The 19,465-nt window shown below is 34.5% G+C and overlaps 1 protein-coding gene across 1 annotated transcript; it reads left to right on the forward strand.

Moving 5' to 3' along the window:
- The first annotated feature begins 13,336 nt into the window (after window positions 1-13,336).
- On the forward strand, window positions 13,337-15,144 carry LOC141651458 (uncharacterized). Its single transcript, XM_074459170.1, has 3 exons — window positions 13,337-14,161; window positions 14,245-14,585; window positions 14,628-15,144. The coding sequence occupies exons 1-3, from the start codon at window positions 13,337-13,339 to the stop codon at window positions 15,142-15,144; spliced, it is 1,683 nt and encodes a 560-aa protein (XP_074315271.1).
- Window positions 15,145-19,465: the final 4,321 nt, after the last annotated feature.

Here is a 19,465-nt window from a genome sequence, read left to right on the forward strand (position 1 = left end):
AACTGGTAGCTTCTCCATTATTTTGTAAGTCTAACCCTTCTCATACCTCAGTGCCAAGTTCTCCTGGTTTAACCCCATATCCTCTTCATATCTAGACTTCTCATTAAACTTATTATAGTACTCAGCCACAGTCATATCCGGAGTCAGCTTGAAATCATCAAACTCGTCCCTCAGCTTACTATGAACATGCTCAGGTACAAACTCTCGGCGCATAACTCTCTTAAACTCACTCCATGGTATAGCTGACTTCCCTTGCCTCACATACAAATCTAGGGCACTCTCCCTTACCTTATCCCACCACTCTCCCGCAGCATCTCTCAAGTAGAACGCAATTTTTCCCACTTTGAAGTCCTCGGGACAGTAAACCACATTCCAGATATTCTCCATCTCCCTATGCCAATTATCGAGCAAAATTGGCGCACCGGTACCCATATATTCTTTTTTGGTTGAAGCGGGCTATCGTAGTGCTCATCTTGGCAAAGTCCACCCCGGCTTATTTATCTTTCCCAAACTTCTTTAAGGCATCGGTAAGCGCGTCTTGATGCTCAAGCATCTTGACTATCTCCTCTGCACTCATCTCCTGCACCCTAGTGTATAAAGCAGACCTCTTTGGCGGCATCTTTAAGCTATAAGAGAAGAGAAAAACGTAAACACACATCCCACGACTCAACGCGTATATTGTTGGAGTAAGTGTCCTCAACAATAGTGCGATCACATGATTAAATCTCATAATAAGAATACGTAAGGGATGATTCAATTATATAGGCAACTGATCAACATTAATCGGTAATGATTGGCTAACTGGAGTTTGATATTATTGTCGTTTGACGGTGGTGATCAGTTGATCCCTTAAGGTCACACCTATAAGACAATTCCCTTAACTGATAAGTTAATTAATTGTATATCGATACAGATTAATTAATCCTTAAATAGAACAAATTTTATCAATGAGTGAGAGTTATATATCTTATTGTAATTTGATTAAATAAGATTCAATTTAGTAATTAATATGTTATATTACTAAAATTGATTAATGTTTATGAAACATTTGAGATAAGAGTAATTAGTTAATCATAATTGCAAAATATTGTAGATTATATTAACTAGACTTAATGTGCCCCATTTTATATACATGTAATTGTGAATTACTTGCTAATTTGTTAAATGTAATTTATTTAATATATAATGATATTTAATTAGTTAAATATGCATTTATATTACTAATGACATGTTACATGTCACATGTCACAACATATTACAAATGACAAATTACAAAGTTAAAATGGAGTCCATTTTATATGGGAAAACCGGTTTTATGGTATTAAAGGGGTTTTGTGGTTGTAGTTTTTAAATGTAAAATAAACACGATAATTACCTATACCTACTAGGACCTACCCTAATTATTTTGGGTAAGACAAAAAGCATTTGCATGCCCCCTTTTGTGATGACGAAACCGGCACCCCCCCATATAGATGTGGGATAGTTCTCATTTTGATTATGCTCTCTTCTTTTGCTTATCTCCCTTATTTCTCTCTTCCCTTTCACATAAAAATTAGTTTCATGAAGGAAATTTGTTCAAAACTCTAAGAAATAAATCTATATTACTATAGTAGTAATAATATTAGTATTAGATTTAATATTTAAGATTAACTAATTTTATTACCTAGTTAGTAATATGATTAGTGTTATGGGAATGTCTTGGGTGCATAACTAAGGAGACATTCTACACTTGAATCCTTGAAGGTTCTTGGAGGATCATCCAAAATGGCATTAGCTCAAGATCTATATTTGGAAGGACTCCAAATCTAGTGCCCGAAATTCGTCACTAATGTATGTAAGAAAATCGTTTTCTCCCCTTTTTGATTAAAATCATCTTGCATGCAACCAGATCCATTAGTATATAAATTATGGGTAATTTATAACTTGATTAGATGAGTCTAATTAGGGGTATATGAACCCAACAATTGGTATCAGAGCTTTGGTGTTGCATGCATATCATTTTATGGTTTTTTATGAGTTATTTGATAACAAAATAAAAACTAAAATTTGTGATTTATAAGGATAAAGCCACGAAATTTTTTGCATATAATATATTCTGGTTCTAAAATATTTTTAGGCCGTATTGATGATTTATGGATGATTATTGCTTATTTTAATGATTTTTAGTGAAATAATTACACTTTATTGAGTAAAATGAACTTTTATTTACTAAAAATAGTTAAACTTCACCTCTGGCCATGAAATAATTACCTCACATGCATATTTTGCATATTGTATGTAAAATTTCGGATCATCGTGATTAGTTTTGCATGTTTTATGATTTTTATGTGATAAAAATGCAATAAATGGAGGTTAAATGACTAAAAATAGTTAAACTTCGAAACATACCATGAAATTTTAATATGATGTCACATGCATATTTTACAGATTGTATGTAAAATTTGAGATAAATGTGATTTATTATGCACGATTTATAATTTTAATGGTTAAAATGATATAAATAGTGACTATTTTTAGCAAAAATAGCTAAAATAAAAATTTTGGCATGAAATTTTCCCTAATGTTATATATATGATATGGACATCAGATCTAAAGTTGCATGATTAATTTTGATTGATTTGATATGTTTATTGATTTTTATGTGATAAAGTCGATAAAAGGGCAACTTTATTAGTCATAAAAATTAATTCGAAATTTTTGGTTGAAATTTTGCCATTTCCAAGTTCTGGAAATTATTTAAGAATGTTCAAAATTTTGATTTTGATTTTTTTTTTTTTTTATAATTTTATGTTTAATTTGGAATTAAATGGTAAAAGTTATGTTTTATACGATTTATTAATGAAGTAAATTATAAATATTTTGTGGGCAAATTTTATTGAGTTTTTGGAATCTTGGTAATATTCCAGTATATACAAAAATGTGATTTAGAATTTTTTTGAAATTTTTATGATTTATTGAGAATTATTTTTTAATTGTTATGATTAAAAGAAGTTTAAATAAGCAATAATACAAAACCAAGTTGAATTATTGTCAAATGTTTAGTGAAGACTAATTTTTGAGTCATAAGAAGGATAGGATAATTAACTTGGGCTTAAATTTGATTTAAGTATTGATTTGTGATTTTAATAAGTCATTATCACGCATTTCCATAGAACCGGATTATATACGATATAAGGTTTAAGTAGGGCGATTTGGCACATTAATTTGGCATATTAATCACATATAATAATACTACATTTTTATTGATGAATGTCATATTTTATTTATGTAATTTTGAATTATGTAATTTATCTTAGTATGGCCTTAGTTTTAATCGGTATTACACGTAATGTATGGGATTACCGATTCGGTTGTAATTTTAATGTGATCTCGTATCACTTTTATTTTCACTAGATTTTATTTTACAAATGTATAATTAAAATTGCAATGTATTTTATTATTATTTGTAATTCCGGAGTTCCTTCAAAACGGTGCCAATCGGAAAGGCGTTCCGATCAAGACGGAGTCCTTGGGAAGCGTGCCACTTGAAGTTCAAGGGACCAATGGAGTTGTTTCCGAATTTGTAAATAGAATATTAGATTTTCTATTTTAGGAAGGCCATACTTGGAAATTTATTTATTGCTTTGCATTTTTCCTTTATATGTTGCATGCATTGCCAAATCGTCATAAACAACACATGCATATCATATCGAGTATTCGATCGTGTCAATTATAATTATCGTTAGTTCGAAAATTTAGTTCACTTAAATTTGATAGATAATAAATTGACTCGACCTCTCACGTTATTAAGATTGAGACATAGCCTTACCAAATAGTAGGAACCCATGAATCCCAATTTATTAGGGGTACAATACAGTATTGAAATATTATACCGGGGTGCTTTCTTTTAATGTTGGGTAAGTGGGGTAATAAAATGTTATTACATTTCAAAATTTGGTTGATCTCAACGAAAGTATTACAGGGACCGTTGTCCCAATAGGTTCGGGCTAAGAGATGAACTTAATGTAATTTCATCAACCAAGAGTTCTAAGTGTAGAATCGGTTAAACGAGTTAACCCACCAAATTGTATTAGTAAAGGTTGTAGAGGGACCATTGTCCCACAATCGAGCTAGTATGGATTTGGATCTCGGAATCATTTATATAATTGGGTGGAGGTCATTATATAAATGCTAAAACATGCTAAAAATTTTTCATATATAACGATGAATGTTTGTTTTTCCCACTATTTCGTTGTTTTAATGTTGTTCTATTTCATTACTCCTTATCATATACGATATCATTTCGATTATAACACAAGTCTCCACTAAACCACTATTGCTAACGACAAATAGAATCTCTTTCCAAATCCTCAAATGAACCATATCATAGGTTGTGGACTAGCTCCATAGGAATCGTTCTATTCCATAGAACTCGATAGGAATCGTCCTATACAAATATAAGATTAACATCTTAAATTCCTTACATACCTATATATAATTTCTTATGAAGAAGTATGATTAGAAGTGATGATTAGTCAAAATATGTTTTGATAATATCTTCTATGCATCCACGGTTCAAAAGTCTTATTGCTCAACCTAAACACTTGTCATCAAGCACTTAAGTTGTTAACAACATGACAATGTTAAATTGGTAAATTAATTTGTTAGAAATTTTGATTAACCAATGGTCCGGTTAAAACTCGTCGTCAAAAGCTACCAACCAAAACAATATTTATAACTTCACAAACTACTCTTAGCAAAGAGGTAAGTAAAGGTCGGATCCCAAGTGACGGGTATTGATGTAGGATTCTCAATTGTAAATAGCTATGTCTTAGGGTGTCAAAATTTGGGTTGAGGTGATGTGTAATCTAAACTAATCAACAAAATGAAAGTAAAGTAATGAAAATAAAGGAAAGCAATTAAAGAGGTTTGTAAACAAATGATTAAAAGCACTAGGGTGTCATGGGTTCATAGGGGATTCATGGGAGTAGATCATACAAACATGTTCTCAATTAGATGCAAGCGCTTATTGTTGTGATGGGATTGAGTTAGTGTATATCTTACAATCCCTAGGAAGGTTTGGGTCCCGGAGCCGAGTCGTCTAGACTGTACAACACCTACAAGTCGACTTAATCCTTTATATTCAACTCAATGCATGGTCTAATGAAGTTCAAGTCGGTTTATATCTTACAAGCCTCATTGAAAAGATAAGGGATGGTTAAAAAATTCAAGGATTCATAGGCTCGCATTTCATCAAACATAACACGTGCATAGGTTGAAATCACAACAAGCAAGCAAATTTCTTATGAGAACATATTAGATTAAGCATAGATCAATCCCCATGTTTGTTTCCCCTAATTCCCCATTAACCCTAGCTAAAGAACTACTCGCTCATTATCAAGTTTAGCATGCTAATAAGGTTGTCAATCATACTAACAAAGCAAAACACGATGAATAAATGAAAGTGATTAACAATAATTAAACAAGGGTAAAGAAGAATTATACCTATAAAGATGATCCAAATAATAAAGCAAAGAATAATAGAAGTATTTGATGATTGATGGAAGGTTGTCAATCCTCCAAATAAACCCAAATAATCTTCTAATTACCCAAATAAAAGGAAGAACAATAGAGAAATTAAGGAAAGATTAAGATGTGATTAATATTGAGAAATGTATTACAACTAAATTAAGACTAAGTTATGATAGGATTAAGAGAGTATTAAGAGTTGATAAGATTCCCTAATCTAGGTAGTACAAAGGGGTATTTATACTAAAGATTAAGTATAAATCTTTACAATAAAGATTAACCAAAGCGGCTTGATCCCAGGATAGAGTAGTTCCCTTGTTTGACTCCTTAACAATCCGCAAGGATCGTGTTGGGGATGCAAGGATCTTTTCATCATTGCCCATTTTACTTTATTTAACTACTTAGGCCTTTAATGTTGGTCTTCTCTTTGATGCTTGGTCATTAGATGCGATCCATTTAACTCCATTTCGCCTCATAAATGCAAGGTTAGCAATCCTTTCCTACCAAGGACACAAAACCTCAAAGAATATGCAAAATGGAAAACTAAAGATAATAAGTGACCCAAATATGTGCTAGAAAGCATAGGAACGAGGTTAATTCGGGGACTAAATGTGCTCAAATATGAGTCACATCGAACATTCCCAAACCGAACCTTTGCTCGTCCCGGGTAAAGAGGTGACTAAAACAAGGACCTTTATTTAAACTAGCTTACTAATATAGCCGATATGAGAAAATTAGCGGGTCTCAGTCCGCCCCTTCAACTCACAACAAGACAACCATGAGGTAGGGTGCCTTCTTGCAAGGCAAGGTGGGGCTTGCCAAAATGGCGATACATCCAAGCATTAAGCACACAAAACAAGTAATGGATGCATCTACAAAAGAATAGCCACTTTCCTCATCTAAGTGGCGGAAATTATCTAAAAGGGAAGCAATCTAAGGGTACACACTCCATCATAGATACGGTTTCTTCAAACTACTAAGCCTAGGAGGATACCAATAAATCACCTCCAAGTTGTGTCAAGCTAGGGTACCTTTGTCCTCAATTGTTAAATGCTTTCGTCAAGAGTAGACCCCTTATGGTGTTAGAAACACTGTAGGATCGCGGAATTCCCCTTCTTGCCTAGACAAGAAGAAGGGTCGTCCCCTCTCCACCATGCGCAAAAGTGGGTTCAATAGAAAAAGGGATCAATGTATTTTGAGTTTCATGATGGGAGTTTGCTTTTGGTTTTGTTATTGTAGTACCCCAAATATTTTGGATGATTTATATTTATCTATTTTGTTTGAGTTTTACTAATTTATAATATTCACCGATTTTCTAAAACAAGATTGATTATGTATCCTAATGGACACAAAATTTAGAAATAAAGCTATTTGAAATCGATCCCCTTATTTAACTCGCCTATCTCTTTGGAGTCTTCTAGACTCGTCTTATTCACTATTTGACAACTTTTAACCCTAAATTATTAATCCCTCTTATTTATTTTCCATTAGCCTCTTTATTACGTTTTCCATCAACAAAGCCTAGTAGATCATCTATCATCAGTTGCTTCATTATATTGAATAAGTTTGTCGTACATCCATGTCGGTCCTCATCTGTTTATTACTTGCAATTTTTGTCGAGTCTTGCTGCTTGACTTCAACTTCTACCCAGTTTGGTTATGGATGAACTTTTGAGCGACTTGGGTCGATTTTTATCATTGAAGGTAACACGATTCTACCGATCCTAATATTATTATTATTGTTCGGGGTTGTATGTTTATATGTGCAACTTTTTTTTTATTATGTGAAAAAAAGTGATTGTTATTGATTAATTATGCTAATTTATTACTGTCTATTGTTCTTATACATAATATTATATGTATATTTTAGTTTGTTAATTTGATTGCTTGTGAGATGGGCGGAGTTGGAGTGTGCCATAGCTTTTATACGTACTATGGGTATATCTCTGTGACCTTTTCTAATGGATTATTAGCATTGTACGGATAGCGAGAACGATGATTGATTAAGGTTTTGTGAGCATTGATAAGGAATTAGCTTCAATAGTAAAACTAGAGCCATGGTAATCTTGAGTACAAATAATAATGGTTAGTCCTTCTACTAGCATTGGAACCACGCTAATAAATATATGATTCCATCAAATAGTCTGACTTGGTAATGGTTTTCTTTACGGATTGGTACTGAGCTTTGGTTGAGTTTGTATTGTGTTTAAATCGTCTTTTCCTTTGACCTTGACTCGTGGGTGTGTAGCTTGGAGTTTATACTCTAAGGGGGCGTTTGGTTAGAGAAAGGGAAAGGGAAAGGAAATAAGAAAGGGTAAGAGGGGGAAAGGTAAGGGATTACCTAAAATTTAACTAGTTGTTTGGTTACATCAAGAAAATGAATTGTGGTGGGTTGTGGTTTGTTTTGGTGTGCGGATAGTGGTTTAGGTGAGGTGGTTGTGGAGGTGGTGATGGTGGTGGTGGGGGTGGTGGCAGTAGGTTGCCTGTGGTGGTGGTGATGGTGGTGGTGCCGTCATGGTGGTTGTGGCGGTGGCGATGGCGTCGTGGTGGTGGCAATAGGTTGGCTGTGGTGGTGGTGTCATGGTGGTTGTGGCGGTGGTGTTGTGGCGGTGGTTTATGTGGGGTGGTTGTGGTTTTGGTGGTGGCGGCGGTGGCGTCGTGGTGGTGGCGGTGGCTGTGGTGGTGATGGTGGTGGTGGCGTCATGGTGGTTGTGGCGGTGGTGGTTTATGTGGGGTGGCTGTGGTGGTGGTTTTGAAGGTGGTGGTGGTGGTGGTGATGGCTTCTTGATGGTGACTGGTGTGGTGGGAGTCGCAAGTGTGGTGGTAGGTAAATAAGGTGATTGAAGGGTAACAGGGGTAATGAAATCTGATACCTTGGGGGGGTGGGGGGTAAGGAATTAGATGGATTGAGTGGTAAGGAAGGGAGTTTCATTCTCTTTGTTTGTGTCAAACAAACACCAACAAAGGAAATCAATAACTTTGTTTCCCTTTCCCTTTCTTATAAATCTCCAACCAAACGCCCCCTAAGTGTTGAGCACGGTTCTTTGAACCTTTGACAATATCGATATTAAAATTGAGATGGAAATTTGGTGACTGGTATTGAGTTATGAGTTATGGGGCCTTTGAGCCAAGTTATGTTTACGGTCCAGAGTGACCATGGTTATTGAGTTATTTGAGTTTGAAATCGATATTGAGATGAAAGTATTGTTTCGCGGTCTTATCCGCCAGTTCACTCGCCGCTTGTCTTTGGTCTTAGAATCGACGATGAGAATACGATATCTGGAGTATTATATTATGAGACGGAGTAATGAGTGAGACGAAGTAATGAGTTGAGTTTGAGATTGAGTTAATTATTGGGATGAGAGTGTCTAAGTTTGAGTTTCTCAGATTAGTCATGGGGAGTGTTATTATTATTCTCTCTGTTTATTTTTATTTTTACGTGTCTGTGTTTCCACGCCATGACCAAAAACTATTCTGCTTATATTGAGGTATTATCTGTTACTCAGCTTTCCGGCTGACGTGTTTTCTCCCTTTTGGGCTACTCGTCATGGGGGTAGTTCCTTTCTGTCTTCTGATTTATTTCAGGTTACTTCCGCTGCAGTTCAAAAGGATTTTTATTTGAAGAGAAGATTTTTATTAAAGAATTATAAAGTTTTGGTTCCATTTTGTATTCTTTTATTTTTAAAAGGATTTGTAATAAGAGACTTTGTATATTAATTATAATATCCTTGTATTTCGGCCATTTTTGTATGTAAAATTTAGTTTTAATTTAGCCGAAAATCAGGGGTGTTACAGTTATTCCCCCCAATTTCCTGTGGCGTTTGACATTTTTTAGAACAATCTCTTTTGCCATTTCTTTGATGTTTGGCAATTTGATGCTTGTCAATTTTCAACCTTTTGCATTTTTGAACATTTTCAAAGTCACCCTAATTTGTAACGAGGGTGCTTATATTTGAAGCATAGGAGTTCTTGTTTTTGTACTCCTCTTTTCTTTGATGCATTGAAGAGTCTATCGATCCGAAATAATCAAGAGGGGGGGGGGGGTGAATTGGGGATTTAAAAACTTTGAAAACTTTTTCGATTGTATGAATATAACTAATTACTTAAAGTTTATTGATTAAACTTTAACTAATTAACTAATGATCAAGTAAGAACAAAGTAAACAAACGAACGGAAGAAAGAGACACACACGGTTTTTGAAGTGGTTCAGTTTCACAAATCGAAACCTACGTCCACTATTCTCGATTAATAAATTTAGTACCTTTCTACGAATTACAAATTTACTAACCCAACTCGTACAACTAACTCTAGCTGTAACTCAATGAGTACCGTTAAATACTCGAGTGACTAACTTACGCTAATAAGAAAGCACTAATGATTCTTGCAAAGGTTCACGTTAATGAACAAGTAAGAAATCTATTGAGCACTATTATCATATAACGATAACTTAACAAATGAATATACGAGTTTTAAAATACACGACCTTTTTGAAAATAGCAAATCGGTTTTCTACTTGAAATACACGGTTTTGCTCTTTGAAAATAAAATCAATTTTATGCTTAAGGTCTCTATTTTAAATGTTGCAAAAGCAAAGTATTTATAGGAAGGAAAGAGCAAGGCTACTCGGTTTCATGAAAACCCTAATGGCCGAAAATAAGAGATATGTAAACAAATCATATCTTCTATTATTCCTTTCTTTAAAGCCTAAAAGATAATAAGGAATATTCCAATAGATAATAGCCATGGAAAAGAGAGAAAGCTTCTCCCTTAAGAAAACCCTGAAAAAACCAAAAACACGTCTCTTTTTTCTTCCTTTTTTCAGCTTGCGCCATGGCCAAAACACGAGCTCGTAATAAACAGGTTGTAGAGGATAATTCGACGATTGTTACTGATACTTTGGAAACTGGAAATTGCATTGAGGAATTGGCGGATACTACGACTATTTCTGAGGAAACACCTGCTACTGAGGACATTCCGGATTCAGGTATAACTCCACCTGCTACAGTTGGTCAATTACTCAATTTAACTGGATTATTGGATAAACCTGTTGGAAACAATTTGGGAAAGGGTTCTGATATACCTTCTAGTTCTGAAACTCCACCACCTGCAACAGACCTTGGAATAGGTTTTGCGAAGCCATAGAATATGGTGGCGAAACCTAAACAAGGCATGAGTCTGTACTATTGTGACAAAAGTGCAGGATCTAAGACGATAGAAGTAGTTGAGGATGATGTAATTGATGAGATTAAGTTCTGGAGTAACACATTAATGGGGAATTTTTTAGGGGCGAAACCTAAACTTAAACAAGTTGATGAATATGTGTTGAAGTACTAGAAGAATGTTGATAGACCTATTGTGCAGTATTATAAAAAAGGATGGTATAGCTTTAGGTTCTTCTCTGAGCATGATATGAATGAGATTCTTAAGGGAGGTCCTTGGAACATGGGTAGCAGTACTTTGATTTTGAAGCAATGGTCACCTGGGTTCTCTAAGGAAATGGATTCTGTATCTATAGTTCCTGCTTGGATACTCTTTCCTGACTTAGACCCTTTTATGCGGTCTGACAAAGTTTTGAGCAAGATGGCAAGTGTTGTAGGAAAACCACTGTTTGCAGATCTTCCAACAACATTCAAGTCCAAGCACTCATTTGCAAGAGTTCTAGTGGAAGTTGATGTGGCTGAAGAGTTACCTACTACTTTGCAATTACAGTCTCCATATCATGGGAACACACAGCAGCGCATTATATATGAATGGTTGCCCCATTATTGCCATTGCTGTAAGAAATTGGGTCATATAAAGGAGAAATGCAAATTCACTAAGATCAATCAGAGGCTGGATGCTATGAGGCAGGAATACAGGCCAATCCAACGCCCTGCGAATCACTCAAATTTCCCAGTCGCTAAGGACTCTGGAAGCCCACTGCTAGGCCATAATCCCCCTAAATCTGGTGAGGAGATCCCTCCTAAGATAGTTGAAAGGAGCTCAGAATGTCATGGACTAGGCTCCTCTTCTACTGTCTTGGAGGTTAGTTCTCCACCAAATGATAAAGGGGAGGGTTCATGATGCAGGGTGCTAGGTCCCTCTAGGACTGAGGATATGGCAGTGACTAACTTGAGTGTTGCAAGGATTGAGGTTGACAAAGAGCAGCAAGACATTACTTTTAGCAACAAATATGATGTGTTACCTACTGAGGATTTATTATTGGATACTGATTTGGTGGTCACTCAGGAGGAGGAGCCACCTGACCCAGTCCAATGATAATATCTTCTTAGAACATTAGGGGTTTCAATGACCCAATAAAGCAGCAGGAAGTTAGGGGTTACTTATCTACTAATAAAATTGAGGTGTTTGGTTTATTAGAGACTAGAGTGAAGTATAATAATTCTGCTGCAATAAGTAAGAGGTTTGCTAGTTTTTCTGTTCTAAATAATTATTCTCACCATTACAATGGTAGAATATGGGTGTTTCTGAACCCTAGATTAGTTACTGTGCTTTCATCTAAGGAGCATGATCAACTGATTCACTTGGAACTGCTTCATCATATATCTAATAAAGTAGTGCATGTTACTTTTGTTTATGGAAGCAATGATGGAGAGGATAGAAAAGGCTTATGGGATGAGCTTAGACAGTTACATAATACTGCTGATAATTGGATTCTGATGGGGGATTTTAACATTGTCAGGGACATTGAGGAGAGGGTTGGCCTAAACCCTCCTTCATTATCTGAAATTATGGACTTTAATCAATGTTTACTTGATTGCCCGTTGGATGACACTTATAGCTTTGGCTGTGAGTATACTTGGACAAACAAAAGGGATGTGGGTGAAAAGATCTGGTCCAAGCTTGATAGGGTTTTGGTGAATCCTGGTTGGTTGGCAACTTATCCAAACACTCAGGTGACCATCTTACCTTCTGGGATCTCTGATCATTCACCTCTGTTGATTCAAGTGGTGGAAAATTATCAAATCACTAAGAGGTTTAGCTATTTGAATTGTTGGGAGGAATATCAAGACTATGATACTATTGTTCAAAGTGCTTGGGAAATTCATGTGAGGGGTAATGCTATGTTTAGGTTGTTTGCTAAGCTCAAGAATGTTAGGCATAGCTTACAAGCCTTGCATAAAGCACACTTTGCAGGGTTAACTAAAAGGGTCCAGGAAGCTAAGAAGGAACTGGAGGATTGCCAAACTCAGGTCCAAAAGAATCTTCTTAATCCTGAGCTACTTGTGCAAGAGAAGAGATTATTGGATATTTATTTGAACTTAAAGAGGACTGAAAGAAGTTCTTTAATTCAGCGTGCTATGGTGCAAAGCATCCAGTACAATGATGCACCTAATAGCTATTTTTTCTCCAGAATTGTTATTAGGAAAAATCAAAGTATTATTGGGAAAATTCATGACATGAATGGGCAGATTAGAGAAGGGATTCATAATGTTAACCAAGCTTTTGTGGAATATTATCAAGATCTGTTGGGTAAGACTATGGAGACACTTGATATGGATACTAGATTGTTGGGAGGGACTTAGGTGCAAGACTCTGATTGGCCTGATCTTTGCAAGCCAGTTCAGGAATTGGAAATTAAGAGAGCATTATTTTCCATTGATTCCAACAAAAGCCCTGGACATGATGGGTTCTCTGCTCAGTTTTTTAAGAAATCCTGGCCTCTGATTAAGCATGATTATTGCTGTGCTATACAACATTTTTTCCGAACAGGGGTCATGTCCAAGCAGGCTAACACTACTCTATTGGCTTTGATTCCTAAGAAGCAGACTATATCCACAGTGATGGACTATAGGCCTATTTCTTGATGTACTGTGTTTTACAAGACAATGAGTAAAATCTTATGTGATAGAATGAAACCTCTACTGCCAAATCTTGTGGGACTAGAACAAGGAGCTTTTGTGAAGGGGAGAAGCATCTTTGAAAATATCATGCTCACCCAGTCCCTTATCAAAGGGTATGGCCAGCAGGGAGTGTCACCTAGATGTCTTATGAAAGTAGATATCAAAAAAGCTTTTGATTCTCTTCAATGGAGATTTCTAGGTCAGATGCTTGCAATATACTATTTCCCACCTCAGTTTCAGAAATGGATTATGGAGTGTGTAACTTCAACTTGGTTTAGTCTTAAAATTAATGGTAGTATAACAGGTTTCTTCAAAGGAGAAAGTGGTTTGAGAGAAGGAGACCCACTATCTCCTTTTCTATTTGTTATGGGAATGGAATACCTCTCTAGAATTCTTAGGGGAATTCATAAGCAACATCAAGTCTCTTATCATCCTAAGTGTGGAAGAATTGGATTAAATCACTTGATATTTGCAGATGATTTAATGATTTTTTTTCGAGGGGATACTTCATCTGTCAGGGCTGTTACTAAGTCACTTGGGAGGTTTGCCCAACTTTCTGGTTTGCAGGCTAATCCTGAGAAGACTAGCATTTATATGAGAGGGATAAGAGAGGATATTCAGAGGGAAATTCTCAGGGCCATTGGATACACTGAAGGATTCTTCCGCTTTAGGTATCTAGGTGTGCCTCTTAATGAAGGTAAACTGAATAAAACTATGTTTGCAGATCTTCTCAAGAAAGTACAGCAGACAATGCATCATTGGTCAACTCATCATATTTCTTATGCTGGCAAAATCAATCTGATCAACACTGTGATTTTTGGTTTAGAACAGTTCTGGTGTTCCACTCTACTGATTCCTAAGGGAGTTATTAAACTCATCACCAATTTCTGCAGGAATTTCCTATGGAATTCAGAGGAGGGACACAGGAGACTGATATTGAAAGCTGGGCTTCTAGTTGTATGCCATTGAGGGAAGGTGGCTTCAACATTAAGGAGATCCTGGCTTGGAATAAGTGCATTCTTTGTAAATGGATTTGGGAGATTGAGAGACATTCTGCTAGTTCTTGGGTGGTTTGGAATTACACTTACAATATTAAAAGAGATGAGTTTTGGACCATGGATGTCAAACCTTATCACTCTGAGAGCTGGAGAAGTATCTTGAAGGTGCGTGATGAGTTATTGGAGCGAACTGGGAATGCTGCTAATGCCAAAGCTCTCCTGCAAAGTTGTATCAGGCATGGCAAGCTTCAACTATCACTGTTATATGAATAGTTCAGGCAGAAAGGGGTCAAAGTCAGATGGGTAAATGCTGTTTGGAACAGAGCAGTTCTCCCAAAACATAGGTTTATTGTGACTCTGGCTCTGCAAAGCAGGTTGGCTACTATTGATCAACTCAGTCATAGGGGTATGTACCTGATAAATAGGTGCATTTTGTGCAAAGCTGCTTTAGAAACGCATCAACATCTCTTCTTTCAATGTCCATATGCTGCAACAGCTTGGCAAAGCCTTTTGCTATGGATGAAGATAACATGCCGCACTATGAATTTGAGAAAAGAAATAAACTGGATAGCTGGTAAGCATGTGAGGAGGCATTGGAAAGCTCGGTGGTTCATGAGCTGTTTAACTGCTATGGTCTATAGTCTATGGGAAGAACGTAACCTCAGAATTTTTCAAGGAATTGAGCATGACATACCTTACATAATTAGGCGAGTACAATACCTAGTTAGTGTAAGATTGATTCATGTAACTCATTCTTCTCACAAGGATAAGATAGTTGCGCTTCTTAATGTTTAGATGTCTAATTTATTGGATATACTTTGTAAGATTTTGCCTATTATTCCCTATAATGGATGAATAAGATGGCTTGCCTTTCTTGCAAAAAAAAAATAAAAAAAATAAGGAATATTCCAAAAGATAGAATACAATTTATTCTATTATTATCTTTTCCATAAATTCTAAGATATGATAAGATTTTCTATAACAAGAATATCTTTTATCATAAACAACCATATCAAGTAAGATATAAAAGATATGTAAAGATATTCCTTACAGAATAAAATCTTTACAAAATATACCTTAGGTCACACGAGATATCACGGCTCATATGCCTCGTGACTCGTGTAAACTCTAGCTCAATATTGGGTTAGAATTTAGGTTTTAGGAGTAGCTATATGAAAACCCTAAATAGTAGCATGGTCCAACTCATAAGTTGACCCAAAACTGTTGGAATATGTGTCCTCCGACAATAATGCGATCACAACTGTTGATCATGATGATCACATGTTTAAATCTCATTTTAAGAATACATGTGGGATGTAATATTTTACAGTCAACTGGTCCACACATATCGGTAATGATTGGCTGACTAGAGTTTGACATTATTCTTTGCCAAATGCGACGGTGGTGATCAGTTGATCCCCTTAGGTCATACCTATAGGGAAATACTCTTAATTGATTATTTAATTAATCGTATGCCGATACGAGTTAATTAAATTGCTTAAAATTGACGGATGATTTTGTGAGTAAAGTTAACGTGTCTTATTGTAATTTGATTAAATGAGATACGGTCTAATTAATCGAATTGTTTTATTACTAAAATAAAATTATTGTTTATGAAACAATTGAAATTGAAATTGAATGAATAATTTATTATAAATACAAGACGTTGTGATTTATAATTGATAAACCGTTTTTGGTACAAGTAATTACGAATTACTAGTCGATTTTGTATATGACATATTTTATGAGTATGTTGATTTTTAATATGTTAAAAATACATTACAATTTCACATGTCAAGTAACATGTCACTTATGTCACAATTGACAAATGACAAAATAAAATGGACCTTCCATTTTATGTTAAGTGTACCGAAACATTGGAGGGTGTATTAGTCTTTAAATTGTGTTAATTATTTTTAAGTGGAAAACACAATGATAAGACCTTGCTTGTAGCCTTGCATGCCTATTTTTCTTGGGTAGAAAAACAAGCTCATGCATAGGGCACTCTTCCCCTCCTCCAACCGGTTTTCCAAGTGAAATGATAGATTTTTTCCTCTATCATTTTTCATTCACACTTCAACTCATATTTTTCTAGTGTAAGAAAATGTATTCTCTCTACAACTTGTGAAATTTTAGAGAAAGAAAAACACACACAAATCCTCTCCTCTAAACCGAAATAGAGGAGAACAAAATCAATATTTTGGGTCAAATATTTAAGCTAGATTAATATTATTACTAGATCATAATAATATTAGTTATTATGAGGTTTCCTTGGGTATATGCTTTTGGGAGAGGTTCTAATTTGAACCTTGTTCATCCATGTTAAGGAAAGCTCAAGAACAAACAAATAGGTGAATTTGTTGGTGCCCTTTAATCCGAAATCACATAGTAAGATTGATGATTTCTTCTCTACTCTTGTTCAAGTTTGCATGCATAAGATCTAGATTTAATTTTATAACTAAATTAATTGTCACATATATGAATATGTATATTAATGAGATTAATTATTTCCAATAAGCGGTATCATGAGCCTTAGGTTGTTTTCATGCAAATCGGTTTATAGTTTTTCCGAGCTATATGATTAACATACAAAACTAATTAATTTGGATTTATGAAGATAATCCTTAAAATAACCTTGCATGTTAAAATTTTCTGGTCCTAAGTGATTTTTAGGACATTTTGGTTTATTTATGGATTTTATTGTTCATTTTATAGATTATTGGCATTAAAATGTGATTTTTATGATAAAAATGTCATTTTTGGACGACAAATAGCTAAACTTCGACTTTTTTAGTGGTTTTGGGATATGTTTTCACATATATTATCTACTGATGGCCTGTAAATTTTCATGATAAAATGAGTTGTATTGCTGGAAATATGGATTTTTCAAGTTAAAATCGTATTTAAATGGGTAAATAGGTTAATATGAGTTATATTTCGAATCTGGTCATGGAAATTTAGTATGTTGTTACATGCAATTTAACAAGATGTGTGTAAAATATTTGGTTATAATGAAGTCTTTATGCATGATTTATGAATTTTTGATGAAAAATCACATAAATAGTGACTATAATTAGTAATAATGCTAAAACATACTTCATGACTAAAGGAAAAACGTCACATGTTGCATTTTATCATATATTTCAGATCTAAAAGTGAAAAGTTGATAAAATTAATTTTTCTCATATTTTTATGGTCATAATTGTTAAAACCGATAAACCGCAACATTGTTTTTCTCGATAAATTTTCGAAATTTTTAACCTATGTTTTGAACATTATGAGTGTCATGATATTTTTCCAGAATGTTCATGAGTTTAAATTTCAAATTTTGAAATTATTTGAAATTTGTATAATTTAATTTGAAGTTTATAGCATAATTTTGTATTTTTGGGTCCATTTATAAACAATATTAAGAAATCAAGTTTAATTATTGTCAAATGTTAGTGGAGACTAATTTTGAGTCCTAAGATGGTTAGGGTAATTAACTTGTACATAAATATGAATTTATGTAATTATTGTGATTTTAATAAGTTAAATCACGCAAATCCGTAAAAACCGATTAATATACGATATTGGCTCTTAAAGGCGATTTAGCATAAAATTTGGCATGCTCGTACATATTATAATGCTGCATTTTATTTATGATTGTCAGATTTTAATTTTATGTAATTTTATGTAATTTTTGAATTATGTAATTTTACTTAGTATGGCCTTAGTTTTAATTTGTATTACCCGAAATGTATGGGAATATCGATTCGGTTGTAATTTTTGTGATCTCGTATCACCGTTTTGTAATTTAATAGATTTATTTTTATTTTAATTACAAATGTATAATAGGAAATTATGTAATTCATTTTGTAATTTATTTATTCCGGAGTTCCTTGAAGACGGTGCCAATCGAGAAGCCGGTCCATCAAAGAAAGTGTTACCTCGAGATACGTGCCAAGACTGAAGTTCAAGGGACCAAAGGAGTTGGTTTTCGAATTTGTAATAGTTTATTAGATTTACTATTTTAGGAAGGCCATACTAGGACTTTATATTTATGCTTTGCATTTTATTTATATGTTGCATGCATCGCTAAATCGCCATAACTAAACATGCATTTTAAATCGAGTTTATCGACCGTGTCAATTAAAATTATCGTAGTTCACCGCTTTAGTTCACTTAAAACGTGATAGATAATAAATTGACATGACCTCTCGCTAAAATAAACAATTGAGACTTAGCCTTACCAAAAAGTAGAAACCATGAAAACCTATTTCATGAGGGAGTGCACTCGGCCCTACCGGGGTACAAACCTTGTTACGTAGGGGAAGTGGGTGATAAATGTCTACCCACCGAATTTATAAAGATAAGGGTTGTATTCGGCTTTACCGATGCCCAAGTTGATGTAAATTTGGATCGTGGACACATTTATTCGAAATTTGGGTTGAACTCAACGAAAGTATTCTCGACGGTTGCCGGATGTGTTTCGGGCTAAAGATAAATATTAATGTAATTTTATCGACCAAGAGTTCTAAAAGTAGAATCGATTAAAGAGTTAATCCACCGAGTTATATTGATGAGGGTTGTATTCGGCTTTACCGATGCCCAAGTTAATATGAATTTGGATCTTGGAATCATTTATCATAGTTGGGTAGAGGTCACTATGTAAATGTTTTACTTGTTATTTACAAGTATTAATAAAACGATAAATGTTAAGTTTTCCACTATTCCGTTATCATATTGTTCTATTTCTTTACCACAATTCATATACGATATCATTTCGATTTTTGATTCAAATCTCCGTTAAAACATCGTAACTAAAGACAAATATGAATTTTCTTCTAAAACCTCGTGTTATCCATTGGAAGGATCTCTTATGAAGAGTATAGATGAAAGTTATTCGTGATCAAAAGGGTTTTTGATTCTTGACTAACATATCTACTTACAATGAATTGTTTCTCATATGCTTAATTGAGTTAAGTACTTTGAAACGTTACATCATTTTGGTAACTAGATTTGTTTAAGATCAAAATTGACCAAAATACCGCAACCACTTCAATGAAAGTTTTAAGACTAAACAGACGAATGAAGAGTAGTCTTCATGAATTTCAATTTTGCTTCTCTTAGCAAA

The sequence above is a fragment of the Silene latifolia genome, chromosome 4, assembly GCF_048544455.1.
Source record: "Silene latifolia isolate original U9 population chromosome 4, ASM4854445v1, whole genome shotgun sequence".
Classification (NCBI taxonomy): domain Eukaryota; kingdom Viridiplantae; phylum Streptophyta; class Magnoliopsida; order Caryophyllales; family Caryophyllaceae; genus Silene; species Silene latifolia.